Consider the following 22,645-nt stretch of genomic DNA (forward strand, 5'->3'; position numbering starts at 1 on the left):
CAAAATGAAATACAGGGAATGTTATTTAAAAACAAGGAAAAAAAGAATCACTGTGAGGGTGATTAAACACCATAATGTTTTGCCCAGAGAGTCTGTGTATTATCTGTTCTTGAAGATATTCAAAACCTGACAGGACACAGCCCTAAGCAACCTGCTCTGTCTGACCCTGCTTTAAGCAGGGGTTGGACAAGAGGCTCCTCAGAGATCCCTTCCAGCCCGAGTCATTCTGTGAGTCTAAGTGCTGTATCTGGTATATCTCTTCTCCTCCATGCAGCTGCACATGCACACATTTTCACACCTCTGATCTGGGTCCAGAGCTTGCCATTTCTCATGCTTTGCAGTGTTCTTCTCACCCCCCACCCCAGCCTGCACTTGCTCTGTCAGTCTGGAGCTCTGGGAATGGACTGACGTTCAAAGACTGATGCCGGGCAAATTGAAATATGGTTGGGATCATGAAGGAGAGAATGAGCAAGAGGACTGCTATCCTTTCACAATTCCTTATTCACATTCAGAGCTCCACCTTGAGAGGACTGTTTATCATCTACTCAAAGATTCCCCACCAGTTTTTCCTGTCTCATCTTCCAATAAATTGTGTTGAAAAAAAAAAATAAAACCAAAAAACCCAGCCCCTAGTCAAGGCTCTCAATTCTTCCTCATTATTCCTGAAATTCCTGCCAATTATTTCTGCATGTTTACATCTCCTCATTTACACTGTGACAGAAAATAAAGCCAGGGTAACCAGCTGGTCTGTGTCACGGTTTAGGCACTTAGGAAGAGGAGTTATTAATGTCTAGTCAAACCATATGCATTCCTTGGTAAATTTTATACTTTTGGTAAATTTTTGGTGGGCCTTCCAAAATGCATAAGAAAAGACAGACTTTGATAGACATGGGATTGCATGCAGCAACCATCGTATTTCTCTATATTCATTACAAGCATTTCTATGTGAGCAAGCAATCCCTGATCCCAGCCCAGAGGAAAACTGAACATATCATATGGATGTGAACAAGTGCAAGGGCTAGGACAGTACGTGCTTGGTGTACACACGCGTGTAGAGTTCAAGATTACAGACTCCATGATTTCCTTCAGCTGGTTCTCTTTGCTGAGACACATTCCCAGGAGGAGGCACCCGGCTCTCCACCTGTTCCCAGCATCAGGATTGCTCTTTGGGAGAAAAGGACTGAAAAGGTCCAAATGGGAGGGCATTACGGCCATGAGTTCCAGTGAGAGCTTTCACTACTGCTATTCACATGTTTGAGAACTGTGGTATGTGCTCCTAGCATATGGATAGCCCTRATGCTGAAGGTCCGTATAGCTTGATCTGTGTGAGTGCTGTTTGGTGTCAGTTCTCATTTGGGATTGGGCATTTGGGATTGTTTTACAATCTTTATTTTAAGGAATGATTGCATGAAGTGCTCTCATTAGCAAAAGCAAGTTTCTAAAGCTTCTGATGCCAAGCAAAAGCTCAAAGCATGATCTCCATATGATTAAATAGAGAATAATAAAAAAAAAAAGAATGTTTTTGTAAAGAGACTTTATGATTTTTTTTTTTTATTACTTTTTTTTTTGGTACTGTTGATATATGGTTTCTGAATGCTTTATATGGCAAAATGTAGCAAATAGAAGTCTTAAATGAGAACTGCTGCTGCTCTTCTCAAAATTATTTCTGACTTTCAATTAAATTAAATTATAAAAAAGAAGTAAAACATATAATGAGAGGCTAATTTAGACAGCCATGCACAGGCCTACCAGGCTCTACCTTTTGAAATCACCACTTTAGGCCACACACGAAAATACTGCATTAGGACGCAAAGTACAATGGAGATGGAAGACATGATTTGTATTAAAATCACCTTCTGTGTGTGCCAAGAACTCTTTTTCCTGACAGTGCTGCCAGTGGAGTCATAATCTATACCACAAGACTTTTCCAGAAGCATGTACATAGGATTTCACTGAATAATCATTCCCTGAAAATAAACCAGGCAGCAGGAACAAGTGAATGAGCTGTACAAGAAGAATGCATGTGAGACAGAGAGACAGATCCACCTCTTCATGGCAGGAAATGTGGGAAGACGGGTGGACAAACAGCAGGAATCAAAATTTAGACAAACCTTGAGGCGTCATCAATTCTCTCTCACCATTTTCTCCCCTCAAAACATCAATTAGCTAATGCCAAGACTGAGAAAAGGTGTCTCTGTATATACTAAAATCCTTTTAAAGAAAATCTGAAGGAAAAGTACTCCAAGGCAGCGGACTGTYTATGAGAAAGGTGGTTTGCTCTTGCTTGCTAGGTCTCTGCTCTCTCTTCTCCCTCCTATAGTCTCTTCAGCCAATATAGGACACGAGACTGGAAAAGACCACCATAAATACAACCACATTGCATCTCCTCATGCACATGGGGGCAAGTCCAGAGCCCTAGGAGATGCTAACCTGGGACATGTTGTGATCCATTAGGGAAACCTCAAGAGTCCTATGAAGCCCCTAAATTATTCAACAGTTATGTTTGTCTGGGACAAGGCAGACAGGATAGAGAAAGAGGTGCTGCATTACAACCAACTGTCTCTAGCAACATAAAATATTTGCTAAAGCCCAAGTTTCTATTGCCTCCCAGATGGAGAGATCAATGAGTCTTTCTTTCTAAGCAGGTAATGATTGTTACAGGGGTTCATGGAAAAGAGGGAATAGTAAATGTCTCAGAGGCTGCCGGGCCACCTGGAAACTCAGCTGAACAAAAAACTGCAGAAACAGAAATGTTATTACCTATCTCTTCAACAGAGACACATTTTCCGCCTCTGACATCAGTGGCTACATGGGCAGGTGGGCAAACTCAGATGCACATGTGTGCTAACAAGAGATCCAGGGCATAACTCCTTCTCCTCCCAGCTATATTATATTTCCTGGTGCTTCCTGCACTGTTGTCAATGAAGGAGAAAGATGGACTGGGAAGATAAAAGCAAATTGAATTTTGGGAGAGAGAAAAAGCAGCTTTGTCAGYTTCTATGGTATTTAGGGTTCTTGCTTAAGCTTAGAGCCTTGTTATTTAATCAAACTTTCTCTTTTCATTTAAAAAAGAATGCTTCTACCTTTAATGTCTCTAGAGAAAATAACTGGAAATATATATCCTGTAGTCTCAGAATGTATAAGGCTAATAAAAGCAATTGAAGACATGAATCAGAATGTTAAAAAATATATATTTTTAAATAAACTAGCAATATTACTTTTTGGAAGCAGCTCCTTCTAAAATAACACAAAGAGTAAGATCTGAACAKATTTTCCTTTTCTTAACAGATGTTTCAACCATTTTTGACCAACTATCATACAGAAGGATTTAAAGTAGAAAAATATCCAAATAATGAAGATGTAATCTAAAGTACCTCCAATGGAAAACAGAGACCTCAATTCAAGAGAGTACTTAGACATAAGCTATATTTTGTGCAAACTTACATTGCAATGAAGTCAAATTAAGTCTTAAATAAAGTCTTTCTGAAATGAGAATATTCCTATGTTTACAAATATAACATGTACCTACTTCCTGTGCTGAATGGACAGCTAAATGGATCTACATTGAATTTATTTATCCTTCTGGGAAAACTATTCCGGATTTAGGGTAAACTGAAGGAGCAAATAGAGGGAGAAAGCCTGCACTGTATCTCACTCTGGGAATTAAGATCCTAGAGCAGAGTCGTGCTTTTCAATCAGTTTTATTTATGCCAGCAGTAGATTTATTTTAAATGTTGATGGACAGTTTCATTATCCCTTGAGAGGAAAGACACACTGTGAATCTAAACGCAGGAGTAACATTCCCTATCTCCTACCTACCACTCCAGCCAGCTAGTGGTTTCCTCTGCTTTGGCCAAATGTCCTCAGTCACTCTTGTGACATCTAAGATGAGAGAAAGAAGAAGCTTTGGGGAACTGATATTATGCTTGGATGTGCTGAAATCCCTAAATGTGACTAAGATAAAAATGGAGGATGTTAGGGAAACAGAGCACCTCATATSATGAGAAGCTTCCGATATCAGTGATCTTCTCTGGATGGATTGTAAGTGTAATTGCCCCTAGCTCCCCTGCGATAAATGATAATGAAGGTTATTGAACAACACTTGCTTCCCCTGGTCCAAGCCAGTAGCCCTTACTCCTATTAATGGCATTTGGTTCTACCTCTTTCACTTTAAAGATTGATTTCCTTCTTCTCTTTTCTCCTCTGTCACAGGCACTTGGTTACTCTCCACCAGCCCAGCACCGAGCTCCCATGCCTCTTTCTCTGCATCTATCTCCTCACCAAAGGAGGTGACAATGGAATTGCATGCATAAGTTTAAATCTAGGGCATGTGAAGATAAATCCTGCATCCTGTAAGGCAGTTAATAAATATTTGGGATGTTAACATGAAAGATCACGAGAGAAGAAACAGAGGTGGAAACAGTCAGCCCTCATGTTTATTTTAATGAATCATAGGAAAGAACATAGGCTGGAGAGTATATATACACTGTGGTGTCACTGACAACTCTYTCACCTGCTCACTGGCACCAGTCAATGCTGGCAATGCTGGCAGCATCTGTTGTCACTGTGTTTTAGCATTAGTGGACCTACCTGAAGAACAAGGGCTTAGATGTGGTACAACATGTTTCATTTCCGTGTTAAACAACCAACAAACATTTTTTTTTCAGGAGTCTAGAAAACCTCTTTTCATGTAAGCTGAAACTTATGGAAACAATTTACTAGGCAGCTGGATGGCATTTAACTGTCTTTAAATTCCCCATGGATTAGCCAGCATCTAAAAAGAACTGAATTCACCTCTGCTCAAAGAGTTTGTAGAAACTTAACAATTTGAAACATCTGTTTGTCAAATTCAGTCAAAATCAGTCAATGGCTTCCAGAGCTGTGTGCATGAGAGAGAGAGMGAGAGAGACGATGCTCATAGACATCTTGCATTCCTCAAACAACAGCCAAGGAGGAGAGGCAACTCAGTGAGCTGGTAGGGAAGTATAACCAGATTAGATAATTTGCTTCTTGCTGATGAGAGACTGCTGCTTTCATCACTCCCACTGCATTACAAACAAGTGACATCAGGATTAAAAAAAAAATCCCTATTTTCCTTCTCTGCTTCTCCTAAAAACTGCCAAAATAAAATGAAGATGTAACAGAGATGGAGATGAGAGAAGAAAATGAATAAATAAATAAAACCATTCTCTCATTTTAAACCAACCACTCGGTATCCTGGAAAAAAGGCAAAAAAAAAAAAAAAAAAAATGAATTCTCTGAAAAATTAAGTCAGTTTCTTCTTTAAATGTGGCAAATTTAAAATAATGTTAAAAATGTGATTATTTCATTTCACTACTTTCCATCATTCAAACATTTTTGTTACTTAGTTTTTCATGTCAAAACTGTATTTTCTTACAAAGTATAAAAAAAATCTAAGACAATCTGTATTATCTTAGGACATATCGTTGGGATAAATGGATATTGGGGGGGGCAATGATCCAATATCCAATGGATCATTGATCCATTGGACAATGAATCATTGGGGCAAATGGATATTTGAAGTATGATCAGATGGAAAGCTGAAAAGAAAAAAAAAAGAAAAAAAAAAAGCTGAAAAGAAAAAAAAAAACTTTCTGAGCAGACCAAGTGGCTTCAGAGCCACTTCAAGGCCTAAGGATTAAGATTTGATCTGATACAGAGTTGATTTAGAACTGAACAACAACATTAGTTTTTTACTGCAGCATGGCAGAGTTTATGTRTGATTTCCATGATTCTTGTCTGGTTTCGTCATGAGGAATGGTGATCTGAGACCTCAAAGTGAAAGACGTTCATCAGTCTGGTAAGCACACTTGTTTCCCACATTTTTCCACAAGGACRTAGTGAAATAACATTCATTTTTCAGGTCCAGAAGGTTTGCTTTTAGCCTCAGGGGATATGTTCCACAAAAGTTTAGAAATTGGGATTGTAGCAAAGGAAGATGACAGGGAAGGGAGGAAGGCTACAGGGATAATTGGAAGCTGCAGTGAGTGAAAATATCATGAAACACTGAGGAAGAAAGGATTTGTAAAAACAGAAGAGGACAAAGAGTCCAAAGAGAGAAGTGCCTCTCTCTTGGCCTGAATGTCACACACAGGGRCCTGAGGTCAGATTCAAGGGTTGCCCATGACAAAGGAGTGTCTGTATTTCCCTTGATAGAGAGTGATCTAACTGGGAAAGTGATGGTCTCTTCTGTCTTCAAGGTTTGGTGGAGTCAGGAGTAGTTCCCAGTCTGCTACGTGGAGGCTCAGTTGCCTGATGTGAGGGGCAGGAAGGGGGCAAATGGAAGCAGCTTGTACTCTTGTCTATTGTTACTGAACTCTCCTAGTGAGTTGGAAGCTCATCCCCTCAAGCAGTGTCCTGATGTCTGCCCTGAATGGTTAAATGGGTCTGTAAGAAGAGCTCTCCAGCAAAGYGAGGGCAGTCCTACAGCCTTTGCTTGGACCGTTTTGGTGCCTTTTCCCAACCATAGACATTCAGCCTATGAGAAGACTCTCAAGAGATGGTCTGGAACAGTCTCACTGGAAGAGTCTTTGGCAGAATAATACAAGCTACATAGAGATGAATAACAAGAGTCACTACTGGTCAATCCTGTCAGGAATCCAGAGTCTATTCCTGACCACCTTTACTCAGACGCTCTTGGAGGTAGTTCTCTTATCAGAAGTTGAAGAGGAATAACCTTTCAGAGGAGAGGACTAAGAGGGAAAAGGCAGCGAATGGAGATTTAGGAAAGAATTAAGATGTCATCGGGAACAGTAGTTTGTTTTGAACAGAACACTTTGAAGTTGGCCCTGCTTTCAGTAGGGGTCTGGATCTGATGACTTCCTGAGGCCTCTTCAATCCCAAATTGTTACATGATTCCATGCTTTTATGTTAAAAGTATGAATTTATCTTCCATTCTCTTTTAGGATATTTACTTGCTTGCAAACAAAGACCTCCATCAGGAGGTGGAAGTGAGAATTGTTGTTACTACCAGTAAGTACTGATATGTGAGATACCAACACACAGAAGAAAAAGGGTTCATAKTATTCACGGTTCCAAAATACATCCTGATAACTTCTGTTTCCCAGACACACTCTCTGATCAGAACACATGTTCTCATGTACTGTCCTAGGCGACTAGACAGCATGCCTTTGAAGATACAGGGAACAGTTTGTTCAGGGCAGTTTGTCCTGAGAAAGACTTTAAAACAACTGAATTAATATATTTATACACACGCACACATACACAGAAGACACAGAATCACCAGCTTTATAAAGACAGGCAATAGCAGGCCATTCAATCAGATTTAAGATGAGCTTGCTAGGTTTAAGACAAGTATGCAATTCCTTCAAGTCCACCAACTCTTTACCCCTTCACCGCTACACTCTTATGTCTGCTTTCAGGTTAGACACCTGTAAATGGTGACTTGGAATTGTTTCTACTGTGACAATAGTATCTAAAACCCTCAATCTATACTGGGACTTCATTTTAGTATGAACTTCTGTAACACAGAGATGAGAAAACAATCCCCATTATGAAGAGTTTACAAATGAAATAAATGGTTAGTGTCAATGCTAACAGAGGAACTGATAAACCAGGAACTGCTCCAACCTCCTGCAAAGCACATAAGTTTGGAAGCAGAGGATCCTTACTGCTGCTGTGGTCCTTCAATAGATACAGAACCTTTTGCCATGACTATATTGCATACTCATGTATACTCTGTGCACTGAAACAAGAGGATTTAGCCTTGAAGGAGGATAGGTCTCACCAGATATACAGCTTACATGTGGAATATAATTTTGCCTTCATGCACTGGTTTTGCACATTTGAAAGTACAAATACRGGGTTGTGAAGTATTTGTACAATGGAAGAAATGATGATCCCATAACCAGAGCTGCAGTTTTATTTCAAGATGAGATAGAGATTCTACAAAGGCAGTGAGGAGAAAGGGGTGGCCCTGTAGACTGTTTTCATTTACGGTTTTCATAATTCTATAAAACAGACATGATTTAAAATCCTTCCCTAGTTCTTCTCTCTTGAAGGATATCCACAGTTTATGTATGATAGAGACCTCAGTCCTATCCCCAGATATTTCCTACARCAGTGTTCAGTTATCACTGACCTGTTCCACTCGGATATCAAATTCTCCATTCACCTTCTTCCCCTGGAAGTATTTGGCCCTGCAGAAGAAAGAAGATAGATGGACATGGTCAAAGAAGATTTTGGTTTTCATTATGTACTGTTTTGCTTCTTCATTTCCCTTTTTGCTGAAGAATTTCTATCCGGGTCATAGCATGTTTTCCTAATTCCCATCTTCTCCCAGYTTTCTGTTCTTCAGTAAGAATCTGCCAAACCAGATGAAAACCACATTGGAAAGTTCCTTTAAGGCTTGTGACTTTTTAATTTTATTTTCAAAGTGAAAAACAAATGTTCTCCTAATCTTTTCCAGAGCAACAATTCTAATCAATGATGAGACCTTACTAAATCTCATTTAATACCCAATCCTTGGAAAAAGAAAGAGAACAATTTTATTCTATGCCAAGACATCAGAAACTTTTTTCTTCTTGTGCTGAACAAAGATCTTTATCAACAGAATTGAAATATTTGTAAAACCTCCTATTTCCCTCTCTTTCTCTCTACAGAGCTGCTTTCCAATTCTGGTTGTTGTTCTGATATTAATTTAGAGAAACAGCGTATGTTGCTCCACAATGTCACTAGTGACAGGTTCTCATCTTCTGAACTGAGAAACTACAGTTATTTCAGAACTGAATGGTGTCATGGGAAAAAAAAGCATTTTATCTTCCATTACCTCTGCTCCTAGCTGTGTGAGCCACATACACAACAGAGAACATGCAGGGGGATGGGRCACTTATGGAAGGGGAAGGCTGACAGTAGTGCTGGAGAGGATATAGGAAAAACGGCAGGCAGTTTTAGGGGTTTTTTTTTGTTATTGTCATCATTATTTGTATTTGCATTTTATGCTCTTTACTGAGATTAATAACCAGGGAAATTACCAGTTCAATTACTCTTGTGGCTTTTCTTCCCAGCTCTTCCCCTCGTCAAATAAATGTCACAGAAGATAGAATAAATGTCACAGAAAGCATGAATTTAGACTATTTTTTCAGTTCCCCCCTCATTTTTCTGTATTGAAAATTTCAGGAAAATCATCTCGGTCCCAAAAAACACTTCTAGTTGGAAAGTATTGAATACACAGTTAAGCCCTGCAAGAACCATTTCCAGAAATAAAGTAATTCTCTGAATTCTGTTTCCATTTGGCAAAGATAGGACAGAATAAATAAGTAAAGGAAAATGAGGAGAAGACGACTTTGCTCCCTATTTTATAGTATTAGCAAAAAAAGAAGCTGGCTCACATTTTTACTATGTGTCTATTTGTTCCAATAAAAAGGAGAGACAGTAGAAAGGCAGCTTTCCTCACAGTTCTTCTTAAAAAAAAAAAAAACACACACACACCAGTTTTCAGCTGAATGTTCCCCTCCTCCAGCCATGTGAAAAATAAATAAAACTGTTTTTGTTTAGGGATATTGGCTTGAAACCAAGTCAAAAGTATTCATTTTATTAAAAAAAAAAAAAGGCATAAAAAATGTCAAAACTTTCTGCTTGGCTGTAATGAGGGTATCTGAGGGCCATACTACACTTCCCATCTCAGACAGCCCATCCATCAGCATGGTGTTAGTAAGACCTCTGAAGGGAAGTCAGTGCAGGACAGTGGAACAGCCAGGTGTGACCTACACCAAGTGGCTTGAAACCTCTTGCCCAGTATAAAAAGCAGAACTCTGACTGTCTTTTGCTTCCTTGAATGCTGTATGAAAAAAAGAAACTCAGCCGATAAGCTGAGAAATCACGCCTCTAACAATAAACAGAAATGCTAATTACACTTAATAACTCCATCATATTTCTAGAGGCATTACTGGATCTGGCAACATTTTTCACTGCTAAATGTAGGGAATATTACTGGAACCGGCAACTTCTCAAAAACTGGAATAAGCTTTAAGTGGGCCCACAGGAACTGGTCTGAAATTTGAGGCACTGTACGCACTGGTACAAGCTTGTTTTTATTCCCAATGCACTCATAATGTATAGTCCTTACCAACATTTATGAAACACACTTCCTTCCTCTACGGCCTCTACTCTGTGTYGACCAGCTGGTTGCAAAGTCCTTGGTGCTGCTTTATTTCAGGTTGTAATGAAGTGTGATTAACCACAGTCTTCAGCCCAGTACAGAAGGGCTGCAGTGAAGGGGCTTCCACTGCATAGTCCAGGAAATTAACCTTCATATGATCAAAAATTATCTACAAATAATTCTCTCTACAAATCTCTCTACAAATTATACAAGACTGTGTTTGCAGATAGTCACATAAAGTCATCAGAGCGAAGCACCTCAAGTTAGGCAACTCTTCTTATTGCTGTTTCCATGCAGTCTGCCTCATCCTCATCTCTCAGATAGTGTTCTTTGAATGGCCCAATATATAACTATCTTTCAAAGACAGTAAGTACCTGAAAAGGGGGTTAACCTGTTCTGGGTATCTCTGCAGACTACAGGTACTAAATAATTTTCAGTCAAATGTTTTGGTCAGCCCATCATTTTGACATAGTCCAGGGTAAGAATGAAACACTTTTTACTGAGACATCTCTGAAACGAATGATGTTTTCAATTCACACCTGGTGTTTCTGAGGCCCTGGGCAGTAAAAGCTATGACGCTGAAATGCAAAATGGCTTTAGCCTTATCCTAGATCTGCTGAAATTTCAAGGAAACTGCACAATCATTTCTGATGCTGCAGAAATATCACAGTGTGTTTTCTGAAAAAAAGAAGCTTTTATATGGCATGTGAAATGGCTTCTGGTCTCAAAAAGAGCACAGCAAGCACAGGATGAAGGAAAGGAAGAGCATACTGCTTTGATGAGGATGCAGGAAAAAAAATAAAAAAAGATTGAGGTTTCTGGATGTGAGACAGCATACCATTTCTCTCCTCCCAAACAATGTGAGGTTCTAGATGCCCTGTTCTTTTGGAAATCTGCACATAAATGATTTGCTGGGTAGTTATCTAGGCAACTTGCATTGCAACCAGGTGCTTCACCCAAAAGACCAGTGAAAGAGTTATCCAAAGAGCCTCCAAAGTGCTCCCAACATAGCCAAGTGTGGATCATCGGCTTCAGGAGGCAGAAGTTGCATCCCCAGCCTGGGGACACTGAGCCAAGCATTGGCCAATTTAATCCACCCCCACTCCTGGGCTGTGTTATGGTGCTGACCACTGCTACCCTGGCCAGTTCTTCATTTTAAAACATGCCAGATGTTCAGCCCCCAAGAACATAGTGTTATAATTTGATTACGCAGGGTGTAGATGGGGTGGTGTGGTTGCTGTGATCTCAGTAAATTAGCATGTAAACATATTTTGACTGAAGAGAACTGCAGGGCCATGCTTAAGAACAAGTTCTTGGGTGGGATTTACAGGGCTAGGAAATGTGTTTAAATGTGGCCACACTGGCGGGAGGAGAGGCAGTGCCATAACAAGCAGCCAAATGTCTCCCCTGTTTTCAGGGAGAAAGTTTTGCCCTGAATTGCCCTCTCTGAATGATGAGGGAGTTGAATTTACTGGAAAGGCATATATATTCTGGGTGCAAAGACATAAGAAAAACATAACTTCTGCTTTGTGCTTCAGCCTTGATATGATTACAGGCCCACAGGAAATCTGATGCCTCTTTTTATGAAGTAATTTGGAAAATATAAAAGCTTGTTTTCTAGAGCATGGAACAGCCACAGTCTGCCCCAATAGCTTGGCTGGAAGAAGCATATCCTCCATTTTTTTTTTATTGAATATAGTGTATCCTTGCAGTGTATCCTCCAGACACGGAGGGGGAAAAATGATAGTTTTGACCAATTCACCTTGAATCACCTACATAAGAGTTATGGCACAGAAACCCCATTTATAGTGCCAAAAATCATGAGTTACTTTTGTTAGAGGAGTGCAGAAAAGTCACGGTAAGTGACTTTGCATCTTACAATTTCTCTCTGTCAATGAAAGTACAATGTATAATGGGTTACATCTAACTTGTCCTTTTTCTGCCTTAGAACAAAAATAGATGCAGTAAGTGTAGTCCCTCAGTCTCCCAGCCAATGAACATGCTTACTGCAGGACCTGCGGATGTGTGAATTGCACAGAGATTGTGCAGTCTCCCCTGGAGTCATTTGCTCACTCTCCCAATCCTGCTTTTTTTCCCCTTCCAGTGCAGAGAAGCATATCAAAGGTGCTTCTGTGTTTCCATCAGGGTCTGTGGGAGATAGAAACATGGGGGATGTGGCAGAGATATGCACGATTTTTACTAGGCTGCAAATTGCGTATTAAACAACAGCTGGAGAAGATGCCCAAAGAGTTTATCTTTATGTGCAGTGCCACCAGTCAGGATCCTGCATAAGAAGGGGTGCAAAGCTCCCTCTGTAGCATCTCAGCATTGGGATAAAACTACCAGGAGAGGTAAAAATTGGGAAGTGAATCATGAGCGACTGGAGGAAGACATTGATTTAAAAGCTTAGAGTTGCTCCCGTGGGTCCTTTAACTGAATGAAACAAAGGTTATGACGCATTTTGCAGTGCTGAAGAGAGCAGTACAAAATTTGAGGGACTTTCTTCAGGACATCCTGTGAAATGCCTTATAGATCAAGGGAATACAGTTCAAAACTTCCTGTAGATCTCAGTGATGCTGATGTATTAATTGCTGGCAGAGCGTCTTGGAGCAACGTAGTGCCTGTTATCTCAGCTCTACACGGGAGAGATGTTGTCATGTGGCAACTACCCTCTTAGCACACTCACCCATGGCATGGGTGGGCCGTGGGGTCTCAGCTTGGATGCTCAGAGGTTGGTGGCTCCACATCAGTCCACATGGCTAAATGCAGATATCTTAGCAGCCAGTCTGACACATTCCTAGGTTGGCACTTTATTTCATTGAAAACCAAGTTTTCCTTCCCCAAATATAAACAGAGGGAGCATCCCAACACATTGGTCTTATTTAATTCTTTAATTCAGGGTGATTGTCTCATGGAATATTATCTATGATGTTCTTACCAACTAGCAGATGAGTTAGAGATGTTCGCCTTCCAGTGAATCAGAAAGGACAGCTTTAAATCTGAGCTTAACATCCTGGCAGTGAGACATCCAAGAATGCTGCGTGAGCTGGCAGATGTTATTGCTCAGCCACTCTCCATCATCTTTGAAAGGTCCTGGAGAATGGGGGAGGTGTCTGAGGACTGGAAGAAAGTCAGTGTCACACTAGTCTTCAAAAAGGGCAAAAAGGAGGACCTAGGCAACTACAGGCATGTCAGCCTCACCTCCATCCCTGGGAAAGTGATGGAACAGCTCATCCTGGCTGCTGTCTCTAAGCATGTGGAGGACAAGAAGGTACTCAGGAGTAGTCAGCATGGATTTACCAGGGGGAAAGAAGGACTTAACCAACCTGATAGCCTTCTATGGCTGGATTGGCTGGATAGATGAGGGGAGAGTGATCACAGAATGTTCAAGGTTGGAAGGGACCCCTAGAGATCGTCCAGTCTAACCCTTCCACTCAAGCAGGGACACCTAGAGCATGTGGCACAGAGGGCGTCCAGGACGGTTTTGAATACCTCCAGAGAAGGAGACTCCACAACCTCCCTGGGCAGCCTGACGGATGGATGCAGTGATGGATGTCTTCTATCTAGATTTTAGTAAGGCTTTTGGCATCGTCCCTTACATCCTCATGGGCAAGCTCTGGAGGTGTGGGATAGATGAGTGGAGGGTGAGGTGGATTAAGAACTGGCTGGATGGCAGAGCTCAGGGGGTTGTGATCAGTGGTGCAGAGTCTGTAGTTAGCGGTGTCCCCCAGGGTGTTGGTCCTCAGCCCAGTCCTGTTCAACTTATTCATTAATAAGTTGATGAATTAATAAGTTGATGAAGGGGATGAAGGGATGGAGTGCTCCCTCAGCAAGTTTGCTGATGATACTAAACTGGGAGGAGCAGCTGATACCCCAGAGGGCTGTGCTGCTGTCCAGAGGGACCTGGACAGACTGGACGACTGGGCGGTGAGAAATCTCATGAAGTTCAATAAGGGCAAGTGCAAGGTCCTGCACCTGAGGAGGAATAACCCCAGACACCAGGACAGACTGGGGACTGGCCTTCTGGAGAGCAGCTCTGTAGAGAGGGACCTGGGCGTCATGGTGGACAAGTTGACCATGAGGCAGCAGTGTGTCCTTGTGGCCAAGAAGACCAATGGGATCCTGGGGTGCATTAAGAAGAGCGTCTCCAGCAGGTCGAGGGAGGTGATTGTCCCCCTATACACAGCCCTGGTAAGGCCACATCTGGAATACTGTATCTAGCTCTGGGCTCCCCAGGACAAGAGGGATGTGGAGCTGCTGGAGAGTCCAACACAGGGCTGCAAGGGCCTGGAATATCTGTCCTATGAGGAAAGGCTGAGAGACCTGGGCCTGTTCAGCCTGGAGAAGAGAAGGCTGAGAGGGGATCTGATCGATGTCTATAAATAACATAATACACCTTAGAAGGAGTGAGGAGCATGGGGCCAGTCTTTTTTTCAGTGGTGGCCACCAATAGGATTAGAGGAAACAGCCACAAACTCAAGCATCAAAAGTTCCACAAGAACTTCAAGACAAAACTCTTAACAGTGAGGGTGACAGAGCACTGGACCAGGTTGTCAAGAGAGGTTGTGAAATCTCTTTGGAGATACCCAAAACTCACTTGGATGCAATAGTGTGTCACGTGCTCTAGGTGACCCTGTGTGTGTAGGGGAGTTGAACTAAATGATTTCTAAAGGTCTCCTAATGATTCTATGATTCTATAATCCCTGTTTGCTTGAGCTACGAAAGCACTGCACCTGCTCCCCCAGACACAGGCTAATTATCAAGGAGAGCATGTGGCACTGAGATGTCATAATGGCACATTCCTCTGAGTCCTCTGACCACATCAGTGCCTTGGGATCAAGACACAACAACCAAACAAACTATGCTTTGGAAGGTGTCTGCTTCTTATCTGGAAGGGGCCAGAAAAAAAACATGCCAAGAAGGAGGGGAACGTGTAGGACTCATGATAGGCAACTCCACTCATAGTGGAAGGAAGGAAGAGGTAGAAAATTGAATAAAGAAATGAGAAGGGATCAATGGTTAATATGTAGAATTGTCTTAGCTATTTCCTTGGAATCAAATTACGAATATTTCTCTCAAGCGTCTTGTGGAAATAAGGCATACAGCTATTTTCCGGATCACTCTAGAAAATACCAGGATCYAGCCCTCTGGATTGGGTGTGGGGGAAACTCATGCAGCATGGGAGACCACTGTAAAAAATCCCTTTGTCAAAGGGCTGGGGGCCCAAGTGATGCACAAGGCACTCACTGTATGTCCGCATTGTCTCCTTCATAAAAGGGGCTGGGACTGGGAAAAAGGAGGCAGTTTCCAGGATACTAGTGAGTAGCCTCTGGAATGCTCTGACTCCCCAATCCCCCAACATGCTATAAAGGAGCTAGGGAGGAGGAGGGAGAAGAGATGCATTTGTGTCCTTGTTTCTTCAGGGTTAAAACAAGGAAGTTTTTTCCCTTTTATGGGCTGGTCCTCAACCCCTTCTCTCCTGTTTGGAAAGTCACAGCTACAAATAGTAAGGACTTTTGAGATGGTCAAATCCTGGCTGCCCAGGCTCTAACTGACTAAGGGATAAAAAGCTACTCCACAAATGCTCTGATGTGCAGGCTACTGGGGTTTTTGTCCATCCCTGCTACACCAGAAACCCAAGGGGGAATCAGGGTACTAAAGATGGTACATAAACACCTGATATAAAGCATTCATTTTGACATCTCAGAAAATGAGGTCCAAACCTCAGGTGAGATGGGCTAGACACAACAGGAGGAAATGGTATTTCCACTATACAGAGAGAAACATCAAGAGGTAAATGGTTTGCAAACCAAATACAGTTACACTTCACCGCAGACACCATGAAAATATCAGCTCCAGCCTTGGGATGTGGTGCAGTCCTTCTCAACCCCATTTCTCCAAGGACTAGGTGAGCTTGATCATGATGTTCTCACCAGCTTGTTTTCTGGGGCTACCTAATCCAGAAGCAGCTCGGATGTGCTGCAAATATATCCTCAGCGCCCAAGGTCAGGTGGTGAGTTCATGGGAACAGATCTCCTTTGTTCCCTTCTTGTAACGTCCACAAGGCCAAACCTGCTCTGATTACTGTAAAACCAACCCTCAAGTGTTATTAGTTACAGGATCACACCAACAATAGAAATGTCTCTGTCTCCTCTCCTGAAGGGGCTTGTATTGGGTTTGTGATGGTGGTATTTCTTTTTTTTTGGATAAAGAAAATATTTGTGGTAAAGTCCTTTTCGATGGTCCTAGGTCCCACCCTTGAGGGCTAAAGGATTTTCTTGGCCTGGACACATACAGAATGGGAAGCTTTAGGGCAAGAAGAGAGAAGTTTTTTTCTTTTTCTTTTTYTTYTTTTTTTTTTTTTTTTTTAACTTCTTTTGTGAGTCCTCCTTTTCTTATAGCGCTCAAAGATGATGAATGGAACCGAAGGTCTGTTTTCAGGGGAGACCTGATTTGGCAAGGCACTAGCAGTTTAATAATTGCAGATGTGCAACCATTCAGGCTGCTGTGTCTATTGAAAGAGTTGCAGAGTCCTGTATAATACCTGCCTCCAGGCATCTCAAAGGCTGTTCTCCTTCCTGCACCACCAGCTAATGAAACAGGGATATTCAAAGTGATTCCTCAAGAGAAGAAGCACGAGTTAATGAAATGCTGTTGCTTTGAGACGCTGCTTTTTATGTTTCCCCGAGCTGTCAGGGTAGGAAGGACACTTTGCTGTAGGTCTGATTTCTCCTCCACCCACTCCCAATCTGCTCTCGCAAGGGTCGGTGTGCAGTCACATTCCTCCTTGCCACAAAGAGCTTGAGGGGGATCTTTAAGTTAGCTTCAGAGCTATGGTATGATACGAGGCTACAATTTTATTTCRTGTACCATTTGAAATAGTATATTTATGGAACATTTCCATGTTGCTAAATCTAGATGGTATGGCCCAGAGCTGTTTGCAAGAGGTATCATTTTGTTGAGGATTGTGTAATATTTTATTCCAGTTACTCTTGTGGATAGAAGCCCACTTCTAACCTCTCTAAACTTTAGGAGCAAGGGAACCAGGCTAACTTGAACCAACACTGAGGTGAGGTTGTTGGCTTTCATACAGAAGCAATCTGGCTCAAGCCTTGAGAAATACATCTCAGGATTTTTTTTTTTTTTTTTTTAATATGTACAGGACTGGATGGGACATTCTGAGGTTAAATTCTATGCATTTATAGGAACTCTGGTAAAGTAATCAAGGTCCCAGAATTGACTTGCATTAACATATTTATAACCTGGTGGGGAATGTTTTCCATATTCCTTGTGTCTATTTTTGTAATGATACTAATCCTTCACATTTCTGTATCACCTTTCATTCAGGACTAGATCCCAAGTTGCTTTACATACATAGGACAAAAATACAGACAGACATGATGGTGATATACATAAAACAGACTGAAGAACTATGTGATAAATGCAGCTTACTGAGTACCTCTGACAGACTTACTTACTTACCTCCTCCTTACTCCTTCCTTCCTTACTATATGTTAGGGAATGTGGCTAATTTTCCAAACCTTCTTGCTTCTTCCAAGTATCTATTTTGTTTTATATACACATACACTCCAAGATGCAGATGTGTCTGCCTTTTTTCCCAGACTGGAACTTTGTCCTTAACTCACAGAAATGATCTGTCCYGGCTAGATACAGTGAATTAGAAAAAAATTATGKTTTTATGACAAATTTGTGAAAATATAAATTTCCCTTGCAAGTTTCCAAATTAAAGCTGCATAATGTCATAGAATTTCTGAAACTTAGGAATGTCACCTCTGTATAATAAAAGTTAGTTCATAATTATTTATTGTCAGTTACTATCACATTGGGTTTTGTTTTGTTTTGTTTTCTGAGCAGAAAACACTGGCAAAACTTCACATTTTAATTTGTAAACTCCTGAGGTCAAATTTGAAGTATCCACTCCAAATAATTAAGTTCAAATCCAAAAGCTAGTCACTCTCTTCCTATTTTATTTCAATGAGTTAGGTACAGAAATATCCCTCAGAATGTGAATCTTAGTAAGCCATCTTTGGGCTGCTGAAAGTATGATTTATGATATTTGCAGAGACATTTTTTGAAAAATAGTTCTTTGAGAATAGAGTAGGGTTTTCTCTTTATTCTCTTATTTATTATCCTAAATTAGTAATATTCAGTATTAGCCTGAATTCAGTATTATTATTTGAGCAGAGACATTTTTTGACAAATATATCTTWAAGGCTCAAAATTGTTACGCACTATCAGAAGTAAAAAATGTTTTATTTTAATAAGAAAGGGTGGACTACTTCCTCCCTGCCATGAAACACGGTAATCCTGTCAGGTCAGTCCATAATCACCCTGAAATCATGACATTATTATTTTACAAGGAACTATTTTACATGTTTTTAGGAGGATTTCATTCAATATTAATCATATTTTTTCTCTTCCTTCACTTCTGCTGCTGTTGGAGACACTGTGTTTATTCAGCTTTAGCTATAAAGTGAGAAAACAGTGGTGCAATTTTCTCTTAAAATCCCCACGTATGGCACAGCCTTAATTAAAATCCCCACGTATGGCACAGTCTGGAGCACATGCATTTTGTGCAAGGTGACATATAACACTCATAGCACTTGAAAGGACTTTGAAATTGGGCAAAACACACCAATAACTCTAAAAAAACCAACACAAGATAGATAGCAAATGCAAATATGTAAGGGCTTTGTTGCTTTGTCTGATCCAAAACACAATGCTTTTAGCATGTGTGTTAGTGGGAGCCTAGGCTATGCGTGATAGCATCTCAAATTTAAGTGGTTTAAACCAGGAGCATTAGGCTCGAAAGCCGAGTACTTTTCCAGATGATGGGGGTTAACAATTTGCAGCTCCAAATCCTGTTTGATCTGCTGAGAAATTCAGCCCAGCAAGAGCATGATTTGACTTAGCAGCGCTGTGGGCGAGGAGGCTGCCAGCGGTGGGATGTTTTCCTCATGGATGAGCTCAGGGTGCTGGAGCTGGCTGCTCAGCTGTTACATGGAGTCCTGCCATGGCCTGTCCTGTGACCCCACGAGGACCTGCCTTGTTCTGCACCACTAATGACAGGGGGGAGACAGAGCTCTTTCTTCAACGTGAGAATGCACTGATAAATTCACCTCAACAGGCTGCTGGTCCAAGACAAGGGAACAAAGGAGCTGTAGAGAGAGGGTTTTCTTCTGGTGCACATCCTGTATGTGGCAGATTAACTGCATGCTTCCCTGAAATGCGTTAGAGCGGGATCTTGGAAAAAAATGGAGAATTTGTCAAATATTGCTAGCTTAACAGAAAAYTGGGTCAGTTCCTTTGCTTTTAATAGAATGCACCTTTATTTCACTTCTGCTAATGCAGAAAGCAGCTGATTATGTTGTGTAGGGCTCACATTATTTTCATGGTATTTTGTCTTTGGAATAAAACAATGCACACTTTGTGTCAGGAGTGGCAAGGATTTTACAGAGGGAGACAGGCCACATGTTCCCATGGGTGCTCTTCGCTTTCTCCAGATCCCTGGCAGAAGCTGAATGCTATACTGTGCTATCAGTAGACAAAGTAGCTCCTTAAAGTGACAAATGGCAATTCTTTCTATTTTTAAAACACATTCATCAGGTACTCTCCTATTTAGGTTGCATAATCTTTTCAGCCTGCACTTGTGCAACACCTAGTCCTCATCTGTAATCGCAGCTCTTTGTCTCTACTGTAATACAAACAGTGATGATAAATTCATGTTTGGCTTGGCAATATTGCTACAATGTGCTACAACATCCAATTATGAGAACGTTTTCATTTACAAAAGAGAAATCAAGTAGCAGATTGCACTGTCTCTTGCTCTTCCGGTCTGTGAGCAAGTTACTCCTTGTTGTAAATTCTGTGCAGCTTGTTATGGGGAAGGAAGAATTATGTAATCTTCCTCTTAAAATAAATGCATCTCTTCAGTTTTTATTCCTTGGGCATTTTTTTTTTTAAACCAAGCTAACTATTTCAAAAAAAGACAAAAAGTGGCAGCCCTGGTCCAATACAGTGATTGCCCAGGTACGCTTCCTCAGGAAGGACTACACAATATCTCTAGACTGTGATTGCTTCCAGCCTAAGCTTATGCTTTCACCCATGCCACACCGAGCTATGGAAATCTGTGGTAGCTATGTTATTTCCTTGTTTTCTGTGMCATACACATGTTGTGACACTGTTGTGAACGTGAACATGGATTTTGTTTGGTGCCCTCAAAATCTTAGACATAGAGCAAAAGTAGGGCGCCTTTGTGAACAGTATTGTTTAATATTTGCACGCCTTTGGGAGGAGGCAGAGAGCTGGATGGAGCGAAAAGGGTCTCCCCCTGTCACAAATAAAAATTGCTGAGCTACAGACAGAAGAGGGGTAGCCAAGACAGCAGGATGCGCCGAGCACTTACACACAAGGCGAGGAGTGAAGACAGCGCAAAAAGCCAAACCTCGTCCTTATCTCTCCCAGCTGCTGTTCCTTGGGCAAACTCAGTTCACACACCGTGAAGTCTGCACGACAGAAGAGCAGCTGGGACATATAAAGGCAAGGATTTCAAGGCAGTATGTATCTTAAATCATGGAAGCTGCTGCAATAGACTCCAGCCCYTCCATGTCCTTGCTGCTCCCACCCAGGCTGCCTTCATTCACCATTAATCTCAAGGGAAAACTAGACCRGCCTTTGAGCTAGTGCTTTTCTCTCTGATTACAGTGTTTGGTCTAAGTAATGCTGGCTAAGACCCAGACGCTAGAGCTTGTGCACTGGAGCCTTTCCCCTTCCCAGCAGGAGGATGCTGTGTTAAGGGACTGCCACCTGGCAGCATCTTCAAGGAACTGCAAAAAAGCTAAGCAGAGGCAGGGGTCAGTGAGCACCTGCTTAGAATCACAGAATCACAGAATGCTTAAGGTTGGAAGGGACCTCAGAGGTCATCTAGTCAAACCCCCCTGCTCACACAGGGACACCCAGAACACGTGGCTCAGGGCTGCGTCCAAGCGGGTTTTAAAGATCTCCAAAGRAGGAGATTTTGCTGAAATCTGAGGGCCAGTGACATTTTCTCACAGCTCTGTTGACATAAACTGGCAGATTCAACACAGCATTTCCCCAGCACATGCTATGGACATTCTCTAAAATAGGTCACTTGGCCAGCTTGCCTAAAGCTTTTTCTWGATCAGTTGACTTTGAAAGGCACCATGCTGCAGGCAGTAGGTCACTTCTGTATTTTGGAAAACTTCAGTTGTCCTACAAGGCTTTGTGAAAGGGTCCTCTGCTGTCAAATCTCGCAGCTACCAAACTCTCTTTCTAAACAGAGATCTGTTCAAACAAGACAAACTCAAGGCTTTGCTGAGCCCTAGAGTCTTTTGCCGATAGCCAGCGTGATTTGCAGTTCAAGGGCTCAGGGTTCTGCTTATGAGCTCAAGTCATTATTATTAGTTATATAACGCTTGGGTTATTTTTCATTAATTTGTGTATAAATATGCATATTGGGAAAAGCTCAGGAGAAAAAGACCTGCTCTATGAATGTTCATGCATATATGAGGTTGTCAAGGAATTTGTCAGTCAGTGCCAGTCAAGGAATTTGTCAGTCAGTGCCAAACAGACATTTTTTTTTCCCTAGCAAGATCAAACCTACTCTGACATTTACAAGGATCACTGAACAGAAACCGGTCTGGGACCAGACTGGTGATCTGGATGTGAAAGTGTCTGTGCACTCCTCTAGAGACAGTTTGTGCCTCCTGATCCCTCTCCTCCCCCAAACTGGGTGGAGGTGAGGGTGGCAGGCGGGACTGCAGTGACTTACCAGTCTGTGTGTGCATCATCGATCACCAAGAGGATCTTTGGTTTCTGGGCCACGGGTGGTGTGGGGCTGGCCGAATGGTCGATTAGTCCTGCAGCAGCTTGTGTGGTTTGCTTCATGGCGCTAGAGATGGAGCTGAAGATGCTGGTGCCAGGAGAGGAAGAGTGGGATGGCTGCGGTGGCTGCGGGTGCTTTCTCTCCATGGCAGGAGAAACTGGAGAGCTGGTGGAGTTGTCAGGGCGCTGCAGGTCCATCATGTAGCCATTGGGCAAATTTGCCACAAAACTACTGTCTGAGAGACGCCTTCGGAGGAAATTCATGGTTGAAGTTGTGTGGGAGCCTTCTCAGCAAGAGCAAGACTAACTAGCAGTGTCACTGATCCAGGGGAATATGTCTGTGTGCGTCGAGCCTGGAGGGTGCTTCACTGTAGTCTGGCAGACAGGCTCTTCCCCTTGAAATCCTGCTGGAGAAATACACCTTTGCTTTTCAGATATATTTTCTCTCTCCTGTGGGAGGACAAAGATACATGTGTGAGTGGAACATTGTGAATTTTATGTAAGAAAACTCTCTAGGCCATTTAAATGGGCATCTTTATGACCAAAGATGATTTTTATGCAGTATACAACAGTGGTGTAGCCATACATATAGATCAAAATAGGCTTTATGGTTTTCACTTGTCCCAGAACATGGCCCAG

General features: G+C 41.8%; 1 protein-coding gene across 2 annotated transcripts in view; it reads right to left on the minus strand.

Annotated features, from left to right (window-relative positions):
- The window catches only part of SYN3 (synapsin III), a 177,185-nt gene extending 154,743 nt beyond the window's left edge, over positions 1-22,442 (minus strand). For both annotated transcript variants that reach the window (XR_003251418.1, XM_026052296.1), the window contains exons 1-2: positions 21,954-22,442; positions 8,123-8,180 (exon numbers count right to left, since the gene is read on the minus strand). Coding sequence is in view for 1 of the 2 variants with exons in the window: in XM_026052296.1 (XP_025908081.1) it covers positions 8,123-8,180; positions 21,954-22,270 (375 nt within the window). In the remaining variant the exon portion in view is untranslated. The remainder of the gene's footprint in view (positions 1-8,122; positions 8,181-21,953) is intronic.
- Positions 22,443-22,645: the final 203 nt, after the last annotated feature.

The sequence above is a fragment of the Nothoprocta perdicaria genome, unplaced genomic scaffold (assembly GCF_003342845.1).
Source record: "Nothoprocta perdicaria isolate Ctin4 unplaced genomic scaffold, notPer1 scaffold_86, whole genome shotgun sequence".
Taxonomy (NCBI): domain Eukaryota; kingdom Metazoa; phylum Chordata; class Aves; order Tinamiformes; family Tinamidae; genus Nothoprocta; species Nothoprocta perdicaria.